A 15,101-nucleotide genomic window follows, 5' to 3' on the forward strand; every position below is an offset into this window, starting at 1 on the left:
AAGCTAACAAGAGGTTGCACATTTCCAGCTCCTCTCACAGAAGTGCACAAGGCTGGGACTGGCACAAGTCTCTTCTTCTTCACAGTCCTCAAATTTGCCCACACCATATCAATCTATTGTCTCTTGCATCTTCAATTCCTGTAAACTTTCAGAGTTTTCTGGTTCTAATATCTATTTCTTTAAACAGAAGGAATGGGATCATGCTTTAAATCTCATTACAGTGAACAGGTTATCCTGCGTTTTGATGGAAATAAAAGCTTATTTCTCCCCTTTCTCTGACTAAGATTTTTAGGTGCTCAAGTCTGTCTTTAAAACCATCCATTTTTTCTCTTCCTTTTAACTACAATCATTGTTTTTTTGGGTCTCTTCAATTCCCAGTTCAAAAGAAAGTGACAATTATTTTGCTTCAAACTCATCCAGCCCTGAAGATGAGGAATTTATCACCTTTTCATTGCCAGCCTGCTCAGTTATTTTTCCAGTTCTCTAAGAAAGCTTTTTGCTTTGCTCAGCTTCACAAAGGGGGGTGAACCAGGGTAGGGAGACAACCAGCTCTCTCCCTGAAACGCTCCCCCAGCATCTGTTCAAAAACACCTCTTGGGATGCAGACACCCGTGCACAGGGCTGTTAAAGGTCTCAGGACAGAGTGAAAGTGTTTGCAGAAGCGGGGTATGGAGCTGGCTGGAGTTAAGGGTGTGATGAGGGGTGCCTCCATCTGCTTTTTATAAACAAGACTTGCAAAAGGTTGGAAACACCAAAAGATTTTGAACCAGAATACCAGAGAAATGCACAGGACCCAAATGAGTGAGAGAAGGCACTAAAAATGCTCGTAGGTACCTACTTCTGTCAAAGGGAAAGGGACATCCGGCTTGGGAACATGGACACCCTCAGCACCTGGGAGCTGATGGAAGAGCAGACTTTACTTTGTTGGGTCAAGTTGTCCAACACTTACACTGTGTAAATTTGGAGGGCAAATTTATTCCTTATTTAGCTGTTGAGATGCTCAGGGTGCTTATTTAGATGTTCACAAGCAGGTGGTGAGCCTCTAGAGCTCCAGGGAGTGACTCTGTCATCGCTGGACACAAAACAACATGACATGCTCACACCACTGCTCTCAAGGTGAAAAAAGGGAACTTTATTTTCTGACTCCAACATTTATAGATTTCCAAAATTGACAGTGGGTTGGAGAGTGAAAGTGCCACCTCTCCAATGACACTGGACAAACCAACAGTCCATCAAATTTCTCCTCCTCCATAAAAGAATGCAGAACAATAAGTTATTTACTGAAAGTGTGTGGGAAAGTTCGTTACAAGAATGTAAACATCAAAAGGCTTAGAAAATCTTTAAAAATTAGGGCAACAGGACCCCACAGCCCCTCACTGGGGGTACACAGCTTATGGCACGGGGAGGTCCTGGCAGGCTCATGGCACTGCCCACAGCTCACTCTCCCACCTGCCTTGGCTGCCAGCCTCCCGAAGAAACACAGCAGCCCCAGCCTGTGCATTGAAAACTGCACCAGATGATGTAAAATGAGCAAAATGTTCCTCCTGCTACAAAAGTGAGGTGGCAGATATCACCCAGGCAAGCTGCTGGTGGGGAAGGAACTCTGTATCCTCCAGCATGTGTGATATAAATAAACACAGGCTGTGCAGATACTTCAGATGTCTACTAATGCATCTTGTATTTATGTCCAACTTGAAGAGATACAGGGAGATTAGTAAATACTTCAAATTGACAGCACAGACATATTTTCATAGAATAAATGATGCTGGTAAGTGGAGAGACTTTTCTTCCTTCCCTTCAGGAAATGGGGAAGAATTGTCTGCACTGATATTATTTCCAATTTTTTTTCTCTCAGGAAAGAAAAAAGATCTCACCAGAGATATCCTATTTGTCGCTGATTAGATTTCAGTGTTATTTTTTTAAAACCTCAGATGTCTTACACCTATAGGGCACCTATGAAATACAGACTCATTTCTTCCAGGACACTCTGCAAAGACCTCTCTTATGTTGCCCGGGCACAATTCACAGTGGATACTCCATTTTTTAAATTGCATTTGTGATTTCTTTTTAAAATCCAAACCTTAAATCTGCAATTTCATATCATCCTAAAGAAGGAAACCACAAAAAACCAAATCCCTATGAGCCTTTGTGATGGTTTGGGAGAAAACCTCCATTTATTTGCAAACACTGAAAATATTTTAGTGGTATTGGATTTAACAGGCCAGAAACAAAGGTTCTGGAAAACCAACCAGGCATATCACCCAGGCAAGCTGCTGGTGGGGAAGGAACTCCCCACCAGTCTGATCACTTATTTCCTGCAGAGAAAATAAAAAATAAATTCCCCCAAATTTAGTCATGAAAGAGCCACTTCTGCAACTTTGTGCTGAATTTTGTGGAATGATTTTTTACTAAGCACATTTTGTCCTGGACTTAGACCCAGTTTCCCAGAGTAGCCCATGTCTACTAGCCATGAGGGGGACCCTGTCCTTTCCATGCCGAAGTCAAGAGCAAATCCAAACTAATTCTACAGGCTGTAAGATTCTTTACAGGAAGAAACACAGAATTCGACATGTTTTATCAGGTCGTTTAGACTGCTCCTCTCCTGTTGCTAGTTCTGAGTGCTCCATCACCTTTGCCTAAACCTCCTTGCAGCCTTTGGTACAAATACCCACATATTCTGGTTCTGTGGTCCTGCCATGCCTCCTGCTCGTGCAAACATCCTTGTTAAAAGCTAGATAAGAAATTATTATATTGGGTTTTTTTAAATGAGATGAGAGGAGAGTGAATGAATTTTAATGTTTGCCTCTCTTTATAGACATGGTTATGTGGGAATAGAAGGCACACCTCCAGAACAGCCCGATGCCGTGCAGTGCCTGCTGTGGCAAGTCACGGCGTCCCACCGCAGACAATCCGGTGTCCCACGATGTCTCCCCCGTTTGACGGCCACATGGCGAGGGGCCAGCGGTCCCGTGTTGCCCAGCTCCGGGCAGCCCGGGAAGGCATCGCCCCGCAGCAGCTCTCCGAGCACGGAGCTGCGGGGGGCGGTCAGAGCAAGGGGCGGCTCAGCGGCCGCACCCCGAGGTACCACCGGCCCCACGAGCATCCCCCGGTGTCCCTGACCCTCCGTGCTCCTGGCACGGCGCCGGGATGCTCCCGCCGGGATGCTCCCGCCCGGTGCCCGGCCTCGCTGCCCCCCACCCCCGGGGCGGTCCCGCCACCCGCACAGGTGCCGGGATTGGGCGGAATATGCAAATGCAGCGCTGACGTCAGGCGGCTCCGGCCCGGAGAGCAGAAATAGGGCCGGCCCGGCCCGCGCCGCGCACTGCCCGCGCCGGCCCCGCCGCGCTCCGCTCCGCCCCGCTCCGACCGGCCCCGGCCCCGGCCTCGGCCCCGGCTCCTGCTCCTGCTCCCGCTCCTCCCCAGGTGAGTGCGGCCGGAGCGCCCCGTGGGTTCCGCTTCGCCCCGCGCTGCGTCCCCATCCCCGCCCGCGGCACCGCGCCGCTTCCCTGCGCTGTCCGCTCCCCGGGCGCTCGGGGGCCGGGCTGTCTGTCGGTGCCGCCGCGCCCCGCCGAGCGCTCACCCCGCGGGCCGGGCCAGGTAACAGGTGTGTGCCCGCCGCGGGGCCGGGAAGCGGTGGAGCGGGCGGGACGGGCTGCGAGCGGGGACCTCCTGCGCCGTGCCTCGCGTCTCGCACCGTGGACGTTTCGCCCGTGGGGTGGGATGGGGCGGACGCCGCTGCCACCCCGGGGACGCGGGGGCCGCGGTGCCGCAGTGCTCGCACGGCGGGGCCGCCGTCGGTGGCGCGGGTTCGGGTCCGGGTCCGGGCGCGGGTCTCGGCGCGGTCGCGCGTGGGGCCGGCGGTTCCCGGCTTGGCCGCCGGGTGGCGCCGGGCGCCGGCGGAGGCGGCCCGGGCTGGTCCGAGCGCGGGGAGCGGTGCCCGGCTGCCCCGCCGTGCCGGCCGCACGCCGCCCGAGGAAGGGATGCCCTGGGACTGCTCCGTGTGTCACCTCGGAGAAAAGCGGTTTTGAAACGTGTCGTGGGGCCGGCTTTGAAAACCGAGGCGAAATCTCTGAGAGGTTCAGGAGTTTCTTGGTAGTCCTGCATCCGTGTTGGATTGATGCTCCCCAGATTTATTCTGGAGCATTCAAGTGTCTTGGAGAATTTCAATGAAATAAAATCTTATCAAATTTTGTCAATGAAATTTAATCAAGTGAAATATTAAAATTTAATCAAGTGAAATATTTTTAAGTAGCTTTCGCTCGAATGAAAAGTCTTGTTTGCACTTAAACATCAAAGCTGATTCCAATGAGTTCTTAATGCACCCAAACTTTAAGCATTTAACTGCAGACAAATAATTATTCGGTTTCATTATGTCTTGCCGAAACTATTGGCTTTTCTACTTAATTTTTTAGCTTAGTTGTGTAGCACTTAACAAGAAATTATGGATGTCAAAATTATTTTATCTGCAGTGGAAATGCTGTTTAGATAAGGCTGGAGCAATTGGAAAGGTTGATGGCAGGAACTAAGGACCAGATTCTTATCTGGTTTTAATAGCATCAGTTTGAATAGAGGTAATAGTTATGTCCAGATGCTTTCTTTTTGCTATAGCAACAGTCAGAACTTCAGGTAATTAAGTTCAGTCTCTTTCTGATGTGAGGCTTGTTGGAAATTATTGAAAGCTATTGCAAAGCAGTAATTTCTCAAATAAGCTACGATTTAAGTAGCCCTGAAACAAAACCAATAACTGCTTTTGGCAATTTTTTTAATTTCATTGTGGTCACCGTAATTGAATTTGTAAAGTTTTTGTGTTTAGGAGGAAAAAGTTGTGGGATCACTGCAGGATGTGGTTGTTGCCTGTCACAGAAATGCATTAAACAGTTTGTGCTGTTCTCCACTGAAATGGCCAAGATGCTCAGTCCCTGTTGTTTTTCAAGGTGACCCTTTTTGCTTGAGTAGCTCCCAAGCCTGTACCCTAAAGCCTGTGCTTGTCTTTGGCTGGCATCTGCTTGCTGTTCTTCTACTGGAGACACTGCAGCCATTTGCTGTAAATTCGAGGCTCTCCCTGTGTGTTGGTGCGGGCCCAGACCCATCTGGCCTTGGAATGGGTGTTTTGCTGTTGCCTTCGTGTTTGAGCTGCTTCAGATGACTGTGCATAGCCTGGTGCTGCTGCATTTGTGGTGTGATTCCTGCTAAGCAGTGCCAGCTGCAAAGAAGGCTGGAAGGCTGCTCTAGCTCAGAGGAGGAAACCATAACCTTCAGGTAAAGTTTTTGGCTTTGCATAGTATTCTTTATGTGTATTCTTTATCACAAGGGCCAATATTTATTGTTTGAGTACAACTGCTTGTTTTTTGCAGACATTTCCACATGCAAGCTTTGATTTCTCTGGACAGTGATCTCCATACAAGCTCAAATCCAGCAAATCTGTCCCTCCCTCGAGCGAGGAGGAGGAAATGGATAGTAAAACTTGCCTGAGCTTACAGTGGTGGTCTGGATCTATTCAATCAATTTGAATTTTTCTGTTGACTTCTGAGAACTTTTAACCTGCAGTCTGATAGCTGTATTGTATGTTGTAGCTGCAGACTGGGTTCTGCAAGGAGCCTTCCCTTTGGCTCAGGGTAAGGCGGTGCTGAGCTCTGGTTTAGGATGCCAAGTGACATGAAAATGCTGTGTGACTCCAGAGTAAGCTCTCTGTTAATATTTATGGTACATATTTGTTGCTTGATTGAGGCTATTAAGATATATAATGTGTATTAATGTGTCCTCCTCTTACTGTGACTGAGAGCAATTAGTGTGCTGTCAGCATGCAATAAAAATAAGCGATTTCTAAACTGAGTAAAGATGTTCTAGAAATTCTATGTATAAAGCAACCAGAGTTTCTATCAGGTAGAGTTTGCCCTTTCAGTGTTACAGATCCTAATCCAAATACCTTCATGCTTTCTGTCAGTTGTTTACTAAATATACATTAAACTAGTGATTTCCCTGTTTTGCTCCAGGATTGTAATTTCAAGCAGGATATGATTCAGAGGTCCCTAGAACTGCTATGTTATTTGTTGTGATGGAATCAACTGAGCACACAAAATACCTCTATTACAGGAAAAAAACCCAAAATCCTGTGAGGAACAATGTTGCTGTGCAAGAGCAATTCATAAAGTAACAATGTACTTGTCTCTTATTGATGCAGTGACTTTGGTTTATTAAATATTTATTTGTAGCCTCAGTAACATTACATCTGAGGTTCATAATTGGAATTTAGAAAGACTAATAAATTTTGATTTCATCCTGAATGCTGTTCATTCAGTGTGTTTACATTAGTGCCAAGAAAAGGTATTGCCTGAGCTCTGTTGGTCCTGTTTGCTGTGCTCAGTCTAGTGATGGAGTGTCTGAGCAAACAAAATACCTAAGGTTGTCACTGCTAGTGTAAATGGCCACGGCTCTAAAATTAGGAGTGATGCACCAAGGCTTGGATGTACCCTGTGGCAAATATATGGTATGAAAACACTGTAAAATGAGTCTTGTCAAGACAAGGTATGTCATGGTGAGTTAATTCAGCTTGGCTGGGTTTTGCCATTAGCAGGTAACCCTCCTTGTTGATGTGTATGGCTCCAGCCGGGCAGCAGCCTGTAGAAATGCTGTCTCTTCATTAAGGGTCATTATGCTTCATTAATGGGTCCATTTTAGCCTTCCTCAGCCATCTTAGAAGTGGTTCCAGGCCTGAATATTTCTTTGGTATTTTAATTGTCGGAAGTAATGACACAATCTTGTGTTATTGTCATGGAGGAAGCACAGCTCCTGGTTGAGTTTTCTCCACCAACCAGCACAGAGTTGTGGTGTGTGAAACACAGAAGTTCCTTCTGACTCCACTTTGGGTAGCTGCATTGGTGTTCTTTCCAAATTCATTAAAAAACTACACGAGACAAGAACCACTGCTCCAAGTGCATGCAGATTTAGTGGGAATCCCTCCATTTCCCCAGTGATGATGTGGGGCTGTGGTGGGCTTTTGCCAGGGAAATGGTGCTGCTCCTGAGTGGTGCGAGTGTGGGAGGGATTGGAAATGTCTCTGCTTGGGACAGAGAAATATGAGTGCAGAAATCAGACCCAGGTAGGACTCACCTCTGTCATGGCTGGAGAAACACATCAGCCTTCTTCAGCACAGGGTTTGTTTTGTGTCTTTCAAGTTTAGGTGTGTTTGGTGACCATCTGGGCAGGTACCCTCATCGGGAGGATGAAGACTGTCCCTGTGTGCTGGTGTCAGCTGTCAGCCCTGGCACACCCTACACAGCTGATTGTGTAGCCAAGGGGGCTGCCAGTGGCTGTGTCTGCTCAAGGCAGTGTCCCCCTGAGTCAGAGAGGAATAATGATATTATTTTCTGCCACATTGCTGAGGGCCATCAGCAGTCAGAGAAGCAAAGGTGTGTGTCTGGCATTTTCCTCAAAATCTGCTGAGGGTGCAGGTGTGAGTCCCTGACTGTGAGTGACCCTGTGCTGCTGGGGGCTCTGGAGAAGGGATAAAATCCACCCTTTGGCCTCTGCAGTGCCACAAGACCATGTTTTGATGTGGTTTGCTTTTGGCCACAGTAGTTACAGAAATCCCAGGACTCTGGTTCTGCAGGTGCTGTGTGGCAGCAGGCTGGGATCAGCATGTCCTGAGGAAGACAGTTCTGGGGTAAAACTATTTCAATATGGGGATTCATTGCCAGTACACTGGAGACTGTAGAGCTCTGTAGGCACCGAGTGTGGACAGACACTGTCAGCTGAAGTCTCTGTGTTACCAAACCTGAGCTGGGTTTTGTTGCAAGATGAATGTTCTATAACTGTTCCTTTTTTGTTTTGTTTTTTTAACAGACTTGAAATGATGACATCAAGGAGCTTTTGGTGCTCTCTTGTACTGCTGGGGGTTTTCCCACTGGTCACAAGGGGATGGATGGATGTGGACCAGAGCAGGAGCCTGTATTCAGATGTGGGGAGGTTGCATCAAGAGGTAATGTACACCAGCTGCTGCAGCTGCTCTTGGCTTTCTGTTCTTGGGCTGTGGGCAGGCTCTCCATATTGCAAACAGAAAACAAGTGTGGGCTTATCCATGTATGTTTGTATTAAACACCTCCTGAGGAGGTTGGGGAAAAACAGTGAAACAAACTCTTACTCTTATTGGGTACATTGACATCATCTGGAAGTGAAATTGTGCATCTGGCTGTTGTGGAGATGCTGTCTTTGCCCCTAAGACTTCACAGTGTGCTGTGTTCTGGGGCTGCTGACATCAGTGAAGCTAAATTTAACAAGCAAACTGTCCTGGCTCTTCACTTGGATCAGTGGACATTTAGGTGAAACCTAAAAAAATCTCTTTTGAAGGAAAGCTGAACCATAGGTGGTTCTGAGAGAATCAGCAAAATTACTGCCCAAAGTCTTTCCCTCCAGACTTCCTGATGTGACACCTTTCTGAAGCACAGAGGAATAGAAAAGAGAGCAGGGAGCAGTGGCTGTAGCCAGCAGTGATCTCCTTCCCCCAGTGCCCATTTGCTGGGGCAGGGCTCAGTCCTGGGCTCAGGGAGTACAGAAGCAGCTGAGCCTGTTTCCAGTGCTGAAGGTGACAGTGTTGGCTGCTGTCGCAGGGGTGTCCCCAGAGCAGTCCCTGTCCCAGCAGTGTCAGAGCAGCTGTCCCTACGGACACTGGATGTCTGAGCCAGAGCTCAGCACTGCTCATGGCACAGATGTACACTCAGATTTTCACAAGTCTCGGGCTGAGACGTGTGAATAAAGCCACAAAAATCTAGAACTGTGACTTTGTTGAGCTGTAAATGATGAATGAATGCTGAAACAATTTTAGCTGTTTAATTAGTTCCTGTATGTTCCCTAAATGGTTGCTCAAATGTCTGAAAGTGAGAGATGGTGCAGAAGGACAGAAAAAGGACACTTGGCTATTTTTTAGCTGCCATTGCCTTGAACACTTATGTGCTGGCAGACACATCAGTCAGTGCCAGGCTAATGATAAGCCCTTGATGGATTCATGTTGCAATTGGATCTATTTAAGCCTTGGGATTTGGTTGTAGTTGAAGGATCCCATTTCTCCCAGTCACACTCTGTCTACAGATAACCAGTTATCTGCATTATAGTTTAAGCCAATTAAAAAAGTGCTTGTTGCTGCTTAGCAGGGCTCAACAGTAATTTCTATGGTGTTGGATGTTCTGCAGCTCTGAGGTCTGTTTCAGGTGTCTTTTGTCCTTGAGGGACCACCCTCTGTTCTGTAAAAGTGAGCAACAGCTCCCTTCCACACCTCCACTATTATTTTGCTGCTGTGTAGGCTCAGGTAGTACACTGGCACTTTGTTAAACCTGTTCTTGCAGATCAATTTTGCTTTTTTCTTAAAAATTATTAAATAGTTTGCATGCTTGTGTAGTTAAAAAAAGTCTCATTCTTTACCAATGCACATTGGTTTTGATTTTTTTAAGAAAGTTGCTCTGAGGAATTAAATTCATTACTCAATTTACTTTAACATAAATCATAGAATTATTATATTATTTGAAAGACATTAATTCATTTGATCTTTCTCTAAAGATCATAATGTTATTGTACCAATTACTTGATCTTGCTTGAGGTGGAAGGATCTCAGTTAAAAATGTATTTGCTCAGGTTTGCACAGAATTTACCGAGTATGAATATTAAAATTATGAATTTACAAAGAATGCTGTTAAAATAGATTCAAGAAATGTAAGTTATAAATCAGATTTTTGAAAAAAGTTTCTGTACAGAAAACTTGTTTCCACAAGAAATAGTGTTTATACAGTGTGGCACCAAACACCAAAATTAATATGAAAGCTCTGAGCATAGCTTTCAGATAGGTCAGTGAAACTGAGATAATCACCTTTTGAGAATAAACAGCAGGTACTTTCTTCTTCAGAAAACAGTTTATGCATAACACCTTTCTAGTCGCCTGAAATCCTCTTCTAGCATTATGGGGCTTTGTTCAGTTTGGAGCTCCTTATCTGTGAGAAGTTTGTTAGGTTCCAAATTTTATGGTTTGATTAATACATAGATCCATTAACATGCATTTAAAAAATATTGAATCACAACTAGAAATGCTCCTAGCAAGTCACTAAAACTGCTTTAAAAATGAGTAAAATGTTAATTTACAGGTCAAATAATTTTAAAGTCTGCTCTGATAGAAAATTCCTGTGAACCTCATCAAAGCAAATACGTGGGTATGGGTCACTGACCTTCACTAATACTTGCTCTGATCTACATAGGAACAAGTTTGCTGAATCAAAAACATTGCTTAATTTATGTTCAGATTGCTAAATCAATTTCTTCATGGTATGTGGTAGAATTATTGCAGCTGTGCTTTGAATTTAATAAAGAAAATAAGACTACAAGGCTTTCTGGTCAGAAACCAACCCTCTAATATAACAATGGTGTGTGTTTTTCTTGATGCACAGCCTTTCACCCCTCAAGTTTATGGGTGTTCCTGAGAAGAGGTTTCTTTTCCAGAGTATTTTTAGTCCTGATTAGAATAGTTAATAAATATGTATATGCAGTACGAAATTCCAATTTCAATGAAATAGCTAAAATAGAAAACCTAATTAAAAATAAAAAATACAGCATTAGTGTTTGACTGGAAAGCTGCAACAGTCCTGGTTTGTATTAATTTTGGAGACTTCTGCTGTGTTGTGTGAAATGTCTCATAGGCTGGATCCCGGGGGTGCTGGAAAGCTCTTGAGGCTTCTGGGCATTGCATGTGGACTTAGGTGAAGCTTCTCAGGGTTAGACCCTGAATAGGATTTAATCATGAGATTAAATCCCATTCAATGGAATATATACTGAAATACCAGACTTAGAGAGCTCACCATTCTGGGGTGTTGTTTTCGGACAAGCTTTTGCCTCTGCCTTCAGCAAGTCTGATTGCATGTTCCAGCTGGATGTTCTGGAGGTGACAGCAATTCATGGGCAGCTCTGTGCTGGCTAGAAGGGCTTTGGGTGGTCCATGACACACCAGGTGATGTGATCTGGGGTCACCTCTTCCATCTAGAAAGGAATTATCAAAAGATGCAGCTTTCTGAGTCATTGCCAATGGTAGTAAAGAGAGTTTCCAGTATGAGCAGAAAAGAGACAATCTGGATCTGAAATAACCCTGGAGTTTGGGTTTGGAGGAGAATTTGGCCAGGAGGTTCTGGTGGAAAGCCAGCAGTGCTAGTCTGCTCAGTCTCTACTAGGTAGCATGCACTAAGTAGCTCAGGCTGATTTTTTCAGCCTCCTGGGGTATTTTGCAAAGCATCTGAAATGGAACAGCCAGCTTCTCCCATTCCCTGGTGTCTCTGTGAGAGGCTGATTTCCTGTGCATGCTGAAGCCAAGCTGGTTTTGCCATGGTTCTTGGGGCAGACCTTGCATCTCCTTTTGTGAACCTAAAATGAGCAGAGCAGTGCTGCAGGTCTTCATCAGCCCTTCCAGGAGCAGAGCTCCTTTAACACAAGTTATCACAGAGCTGCATTTTGGAAATTTAAATTCTCTGTTATGTTTTCTGGGGCACTGCTGGTGGGTAGCTTGAATAATATTGTCCTAGCTTGATAGTGTGAAAGAGGAAAATCATTCTGTTTTGTGCTACATGGAGAGTTGTTTTGTGCTGCATTTTGAAGTATTTGGATGTCACCAAGCTCCTGAGCAGTGACAGTAAAGGCTGGCAGGCATTCTGTGGTCTCTTTAGGGCTACAGAACCATAACTGCTCTGTGGTTTCTAGAAATACTTAATTGCTTTAATTTGCCTTTCATGCTGTGCTATTTTTGCCACCCATCCTCCTACTTAAGGAGTCTCAGGAACCTGTGCAGAGCCCCCCACACTCCTGTGGGGAGAAGAGCTGGGTCCCTGGGGAAGCTCCTCTGCACAGAGCTCACAGGTGATGCTCCATGTGCTCATTTTTCAAGGCACCATAACTTTATTCTTGCTGGCATTTGGCAGGTATTGCCTCTGTTGGCTATCCATTGTTTTTGTTCATTAATGGTTACTTGAAGGAGAACATAGATTCCCACCCCTGGAAGTGTTCAAGGCCAGGTTGGATGGGCTCTGTGCAGCCTGCTCTAGTGGAAGGTGTTCCTGCCCCTGGTAGGGGGTTGGAATTTAATGATCTTTAAGGTCCCTTTGAATTTAAACCATTCTGTGGTTCTGTGGCACCTGAACTGCTCAAAATCTCCAAGTATAAATGTATGGCAAACAGCTGGATCAGACCAGCCCTTCAGTGCCTTCATGCCCAGAATAAAGCCTTTCTCTGGGGTCTACTCACAAGCCTCAATTGTGTTTGTCTCAGAGTATCAATTATTGCTGATATTTCTAGTTATATTCAGATCCTTAAATGCTGCATCATTTACTGCTGCATCTGAAGATGACAGTGGGTTATTCTGGGCAGCAAGGGATTCATAGGGATGATTTTGGGCTCCTTCCCCCAGCAAAGTCATGTTTCCTAATCTGACAGACTAGGAAGGGATTTTTTTCTGAAGTAAGGTAAAAAATTGCAAAGGCTTTTTTTGATAAAGGCTTTCTGCTTCTAATACAAATACAGACACAATTTCAGAGGATGAGCTTGCAATAAAACAGGCACAGTGTGTAAATTTTATATACAGTTGAAGATCTAATATCCTGGTATTTATTTTACCTGTTAATAATAGTAATGTATTGTCTACCATTTGAGTGTTCTTCCTGCTTTTCAGTTTGGAGAAAGGAAGAAAAGAATTAGGTTTGAATTTAAATCTATACTGTGCTTCAAGCATTAATGAAAGTACAGTGAGACAAGACTTAAGCTTATTTTTCTATGACTTTGGTATGTAGTGATAGTTCACTCCTTGTGACCTGCCTTTATGTAGTATCTCTAACAAGCAGTAATTGCTTTTTTGTAGAGCATCCTAAATCTTAACAGGCATCTTATCCCTGTGGAAATGAGAAGCTTTTGCTCTGAGTGCTGGTTACCAGAGCATCTGCAGCTCAGGGTGCTGTGAAATGTTTTGATAATATTTATATTAGGTGTGTTGAGGTCCTTCCTCTGCATCCCCAACCTCCCTCTCTACTTTGTTCTTTGTACTCACAGGGCTTAATAAATGTTATATCTCTTGTACTTGTACTAGAAAATGTGAAGTTTGGAACAAGTCAGGTACTGTACACGTGAATGACAGCAGAAAATCAGAAGAATTTTGGTTTACATGAGTGGTTATGGCTCAATAGTGAGTGCCAGGCATTGTCAAGATGCATCTAAAGCACATTCTGAAGATGAAACCCACTTGTTTGCCATCCCTTACAGAACACAAATCCTGCTTCCTTTATGTGTTTTTAAACTTCTGGCAGGATGCAGTGTGTGACAGCTCATTGTGGTCCTGCACTGCCCAGTTTCCTGGGGGCTGTCACCTTCCAGCCAAGAGAACATGTCCCCTGCTGCTGCAAGGAGCAGTTTGAGGTACATTGGATGTTCATGACCTTGGGTTGGGGGTGCTTGGATGCTGTCTCTGGGAGCAGAGGGATGTGGGCTCGTGGTGCCTGGCTCTGGGCTGAGCTGTGGCACTCACTGAATCAGGAATCAAATTTCAGGAAGTTTTTCTCATGTCACAGCTGAGCAACTGTGAAAAATCATAGTGAGATGGGGAAATGCTGGTATGATTCTAAAGAAGAGAACAAGACTAGAGTAAATCATGTTGCAAAAATAAAAGGAATGAAGGCAATCTTTACTTGGTTATGATGTGACAGAGGGTTAAACTTTCTGATATTCTGTTCAGAAGCCACTCAGCCTTAAAAGACTAAATGTTGAGCAATTTTTATTTACCAAATGTAGCATATTCTCACTTTGAAACAAAGGTTGTAGCATAAGTTTTTAAAGGAAGACAGTTTTACTTGAACTACTTTTGACCACCAAGCAGGAGAATTCTCAGTTTTTAGATTAGAAAGAGTATATCCACAAATTTGGGATTTATAAAAGCAGCTATCCCATGAGCTTCCCCATCAAAATGTAGAAATTTATGGAGCAATACCTGGGTTTCTCATCTGGAGTCCAGAACTAATAGTGAGTAAAATCAGAGATGCAGTAATTATCTCAATTAGCTACCGTATGGATGAGCAGATGATGCTGTGTGATGTGAGACATCAGAGTTCCTCTGTGTTCATACCAGACAGTACAAATCTAAATTGCCAGTGTCTACACTGATAGCAAGCTTTCTCCAAACAGCAGCATGTGATCTATTTTTTCCTCATGCCTGATCAAAAAAAAAAAAAAGAAAAAAAAAAGAAAAAGGAGAAAATGCTGATTGTCAAACTAAGCTGTGTATGAGTCATATACTGTGCTGATACTCCAGTCCCCATGCAGAGTGTGCCAGCAGCCCTGTACTGAGTGTCATTTCATAGAATGGTTTGGGTTTGGGTCAAAACTTGTCTAATTCTACCCCCTGCCATAGGCAGGGATGCCTTCCCCTATCCCAGGCTGCTCCAAGCCCTGTCCAACCTGGCTTTGGACACTTCCAGGGATGGGACAGCCACAGCTCTTCTGGGTACCGTGTGCCAGGGACTCACCACCCTCACAGGGAGGAATTCATTCCTAATATCTGTTCTAAATCTGTCTTCTTTGCATGACCCTTCACTGGAGTTAAGAAGGAGACGTCTCTGAAGGGAGGAAAAAAATCCATGGCATGGTAATCTATTAATAGGAACAGCCACTTCTTTATTAATTTGTAAATGAGTTAGGACTGTATATTTAGAAATTGTACAGCAGTTAGGCTGATCCTGAGAGCAGGTCCCTGGAGACCTGGAGTGTGCAGAGGTAATATTTGATTTATTGTGAGACTCAGCATGAGCCCAGCTGCAGGGACTGGGTTTGATTTATCTGCTTGCACTGCCTTGTCTCCCACAAAGGGTCTGGTAAGGCCAGCAATGCAGGAAACTTGGGGCTCTAGAGTGTTAACTGTTCTTCTGCATCTCTTCTTCCGCTGCATTAATTGTTTTATTGTTTTTTGCTGCTGGTTGTAGGGTTTTGTTTATTTTTTTTTTTTTTTTTTTTTTTTAAGTTCTGGAGGTTTTTTTTTTCCCAGGTCCCCTATAATAAATTTTGGTTATAAAAAGGGGTGCATTTTTACTATATCTAAATCA

At 44.6% G+C, this 15,101-nt stretch overlaps 1 protein-coding gene across 1 annotated transcript in view; it reads left to right on the top strand.

The window, feature by feature from the left end:
• The first annotated feature begins 3,337 nt into the window (after positions 1-3,337).
• FSTL4 (follistatin like 4) overlaps positions 3,338-15,101 on the top strand; it is a 207,465-nt gene continuing 195,701 nt past the window's right edge. The window contains exons 1-2 of the mRNA XM_059860265.1: positions 3,338-3,423; positions 7,843-7,978. Of these exons, the coding sequence (XP_059716248.1) occupies positions 7,850-7,978 (129 nt within the window). The 5' untranslated portion in view covers positions 3,338-3,423; positions 7,843-7,849. The remainder of the gene's footprint in view (positions 3,424-7,842; positions 7,979-15,101) is intronic.

This window comes from Haemorhous mexicanus, chromosome 15, assembly GCF_027477595.1.
Source record: "Haemorhous mexicanus isolate bHaeMex1 chromosome 15, bHaeMex1.pri, whole genome shotgun sequence".
In the NCBI taxonomy this organism is placed as follows: Eukaryota; Metazoa; Chordata; class Aves; order Passeriformes; family Fringillidae; genus Haemorhous; species Haemorhous mexicanus.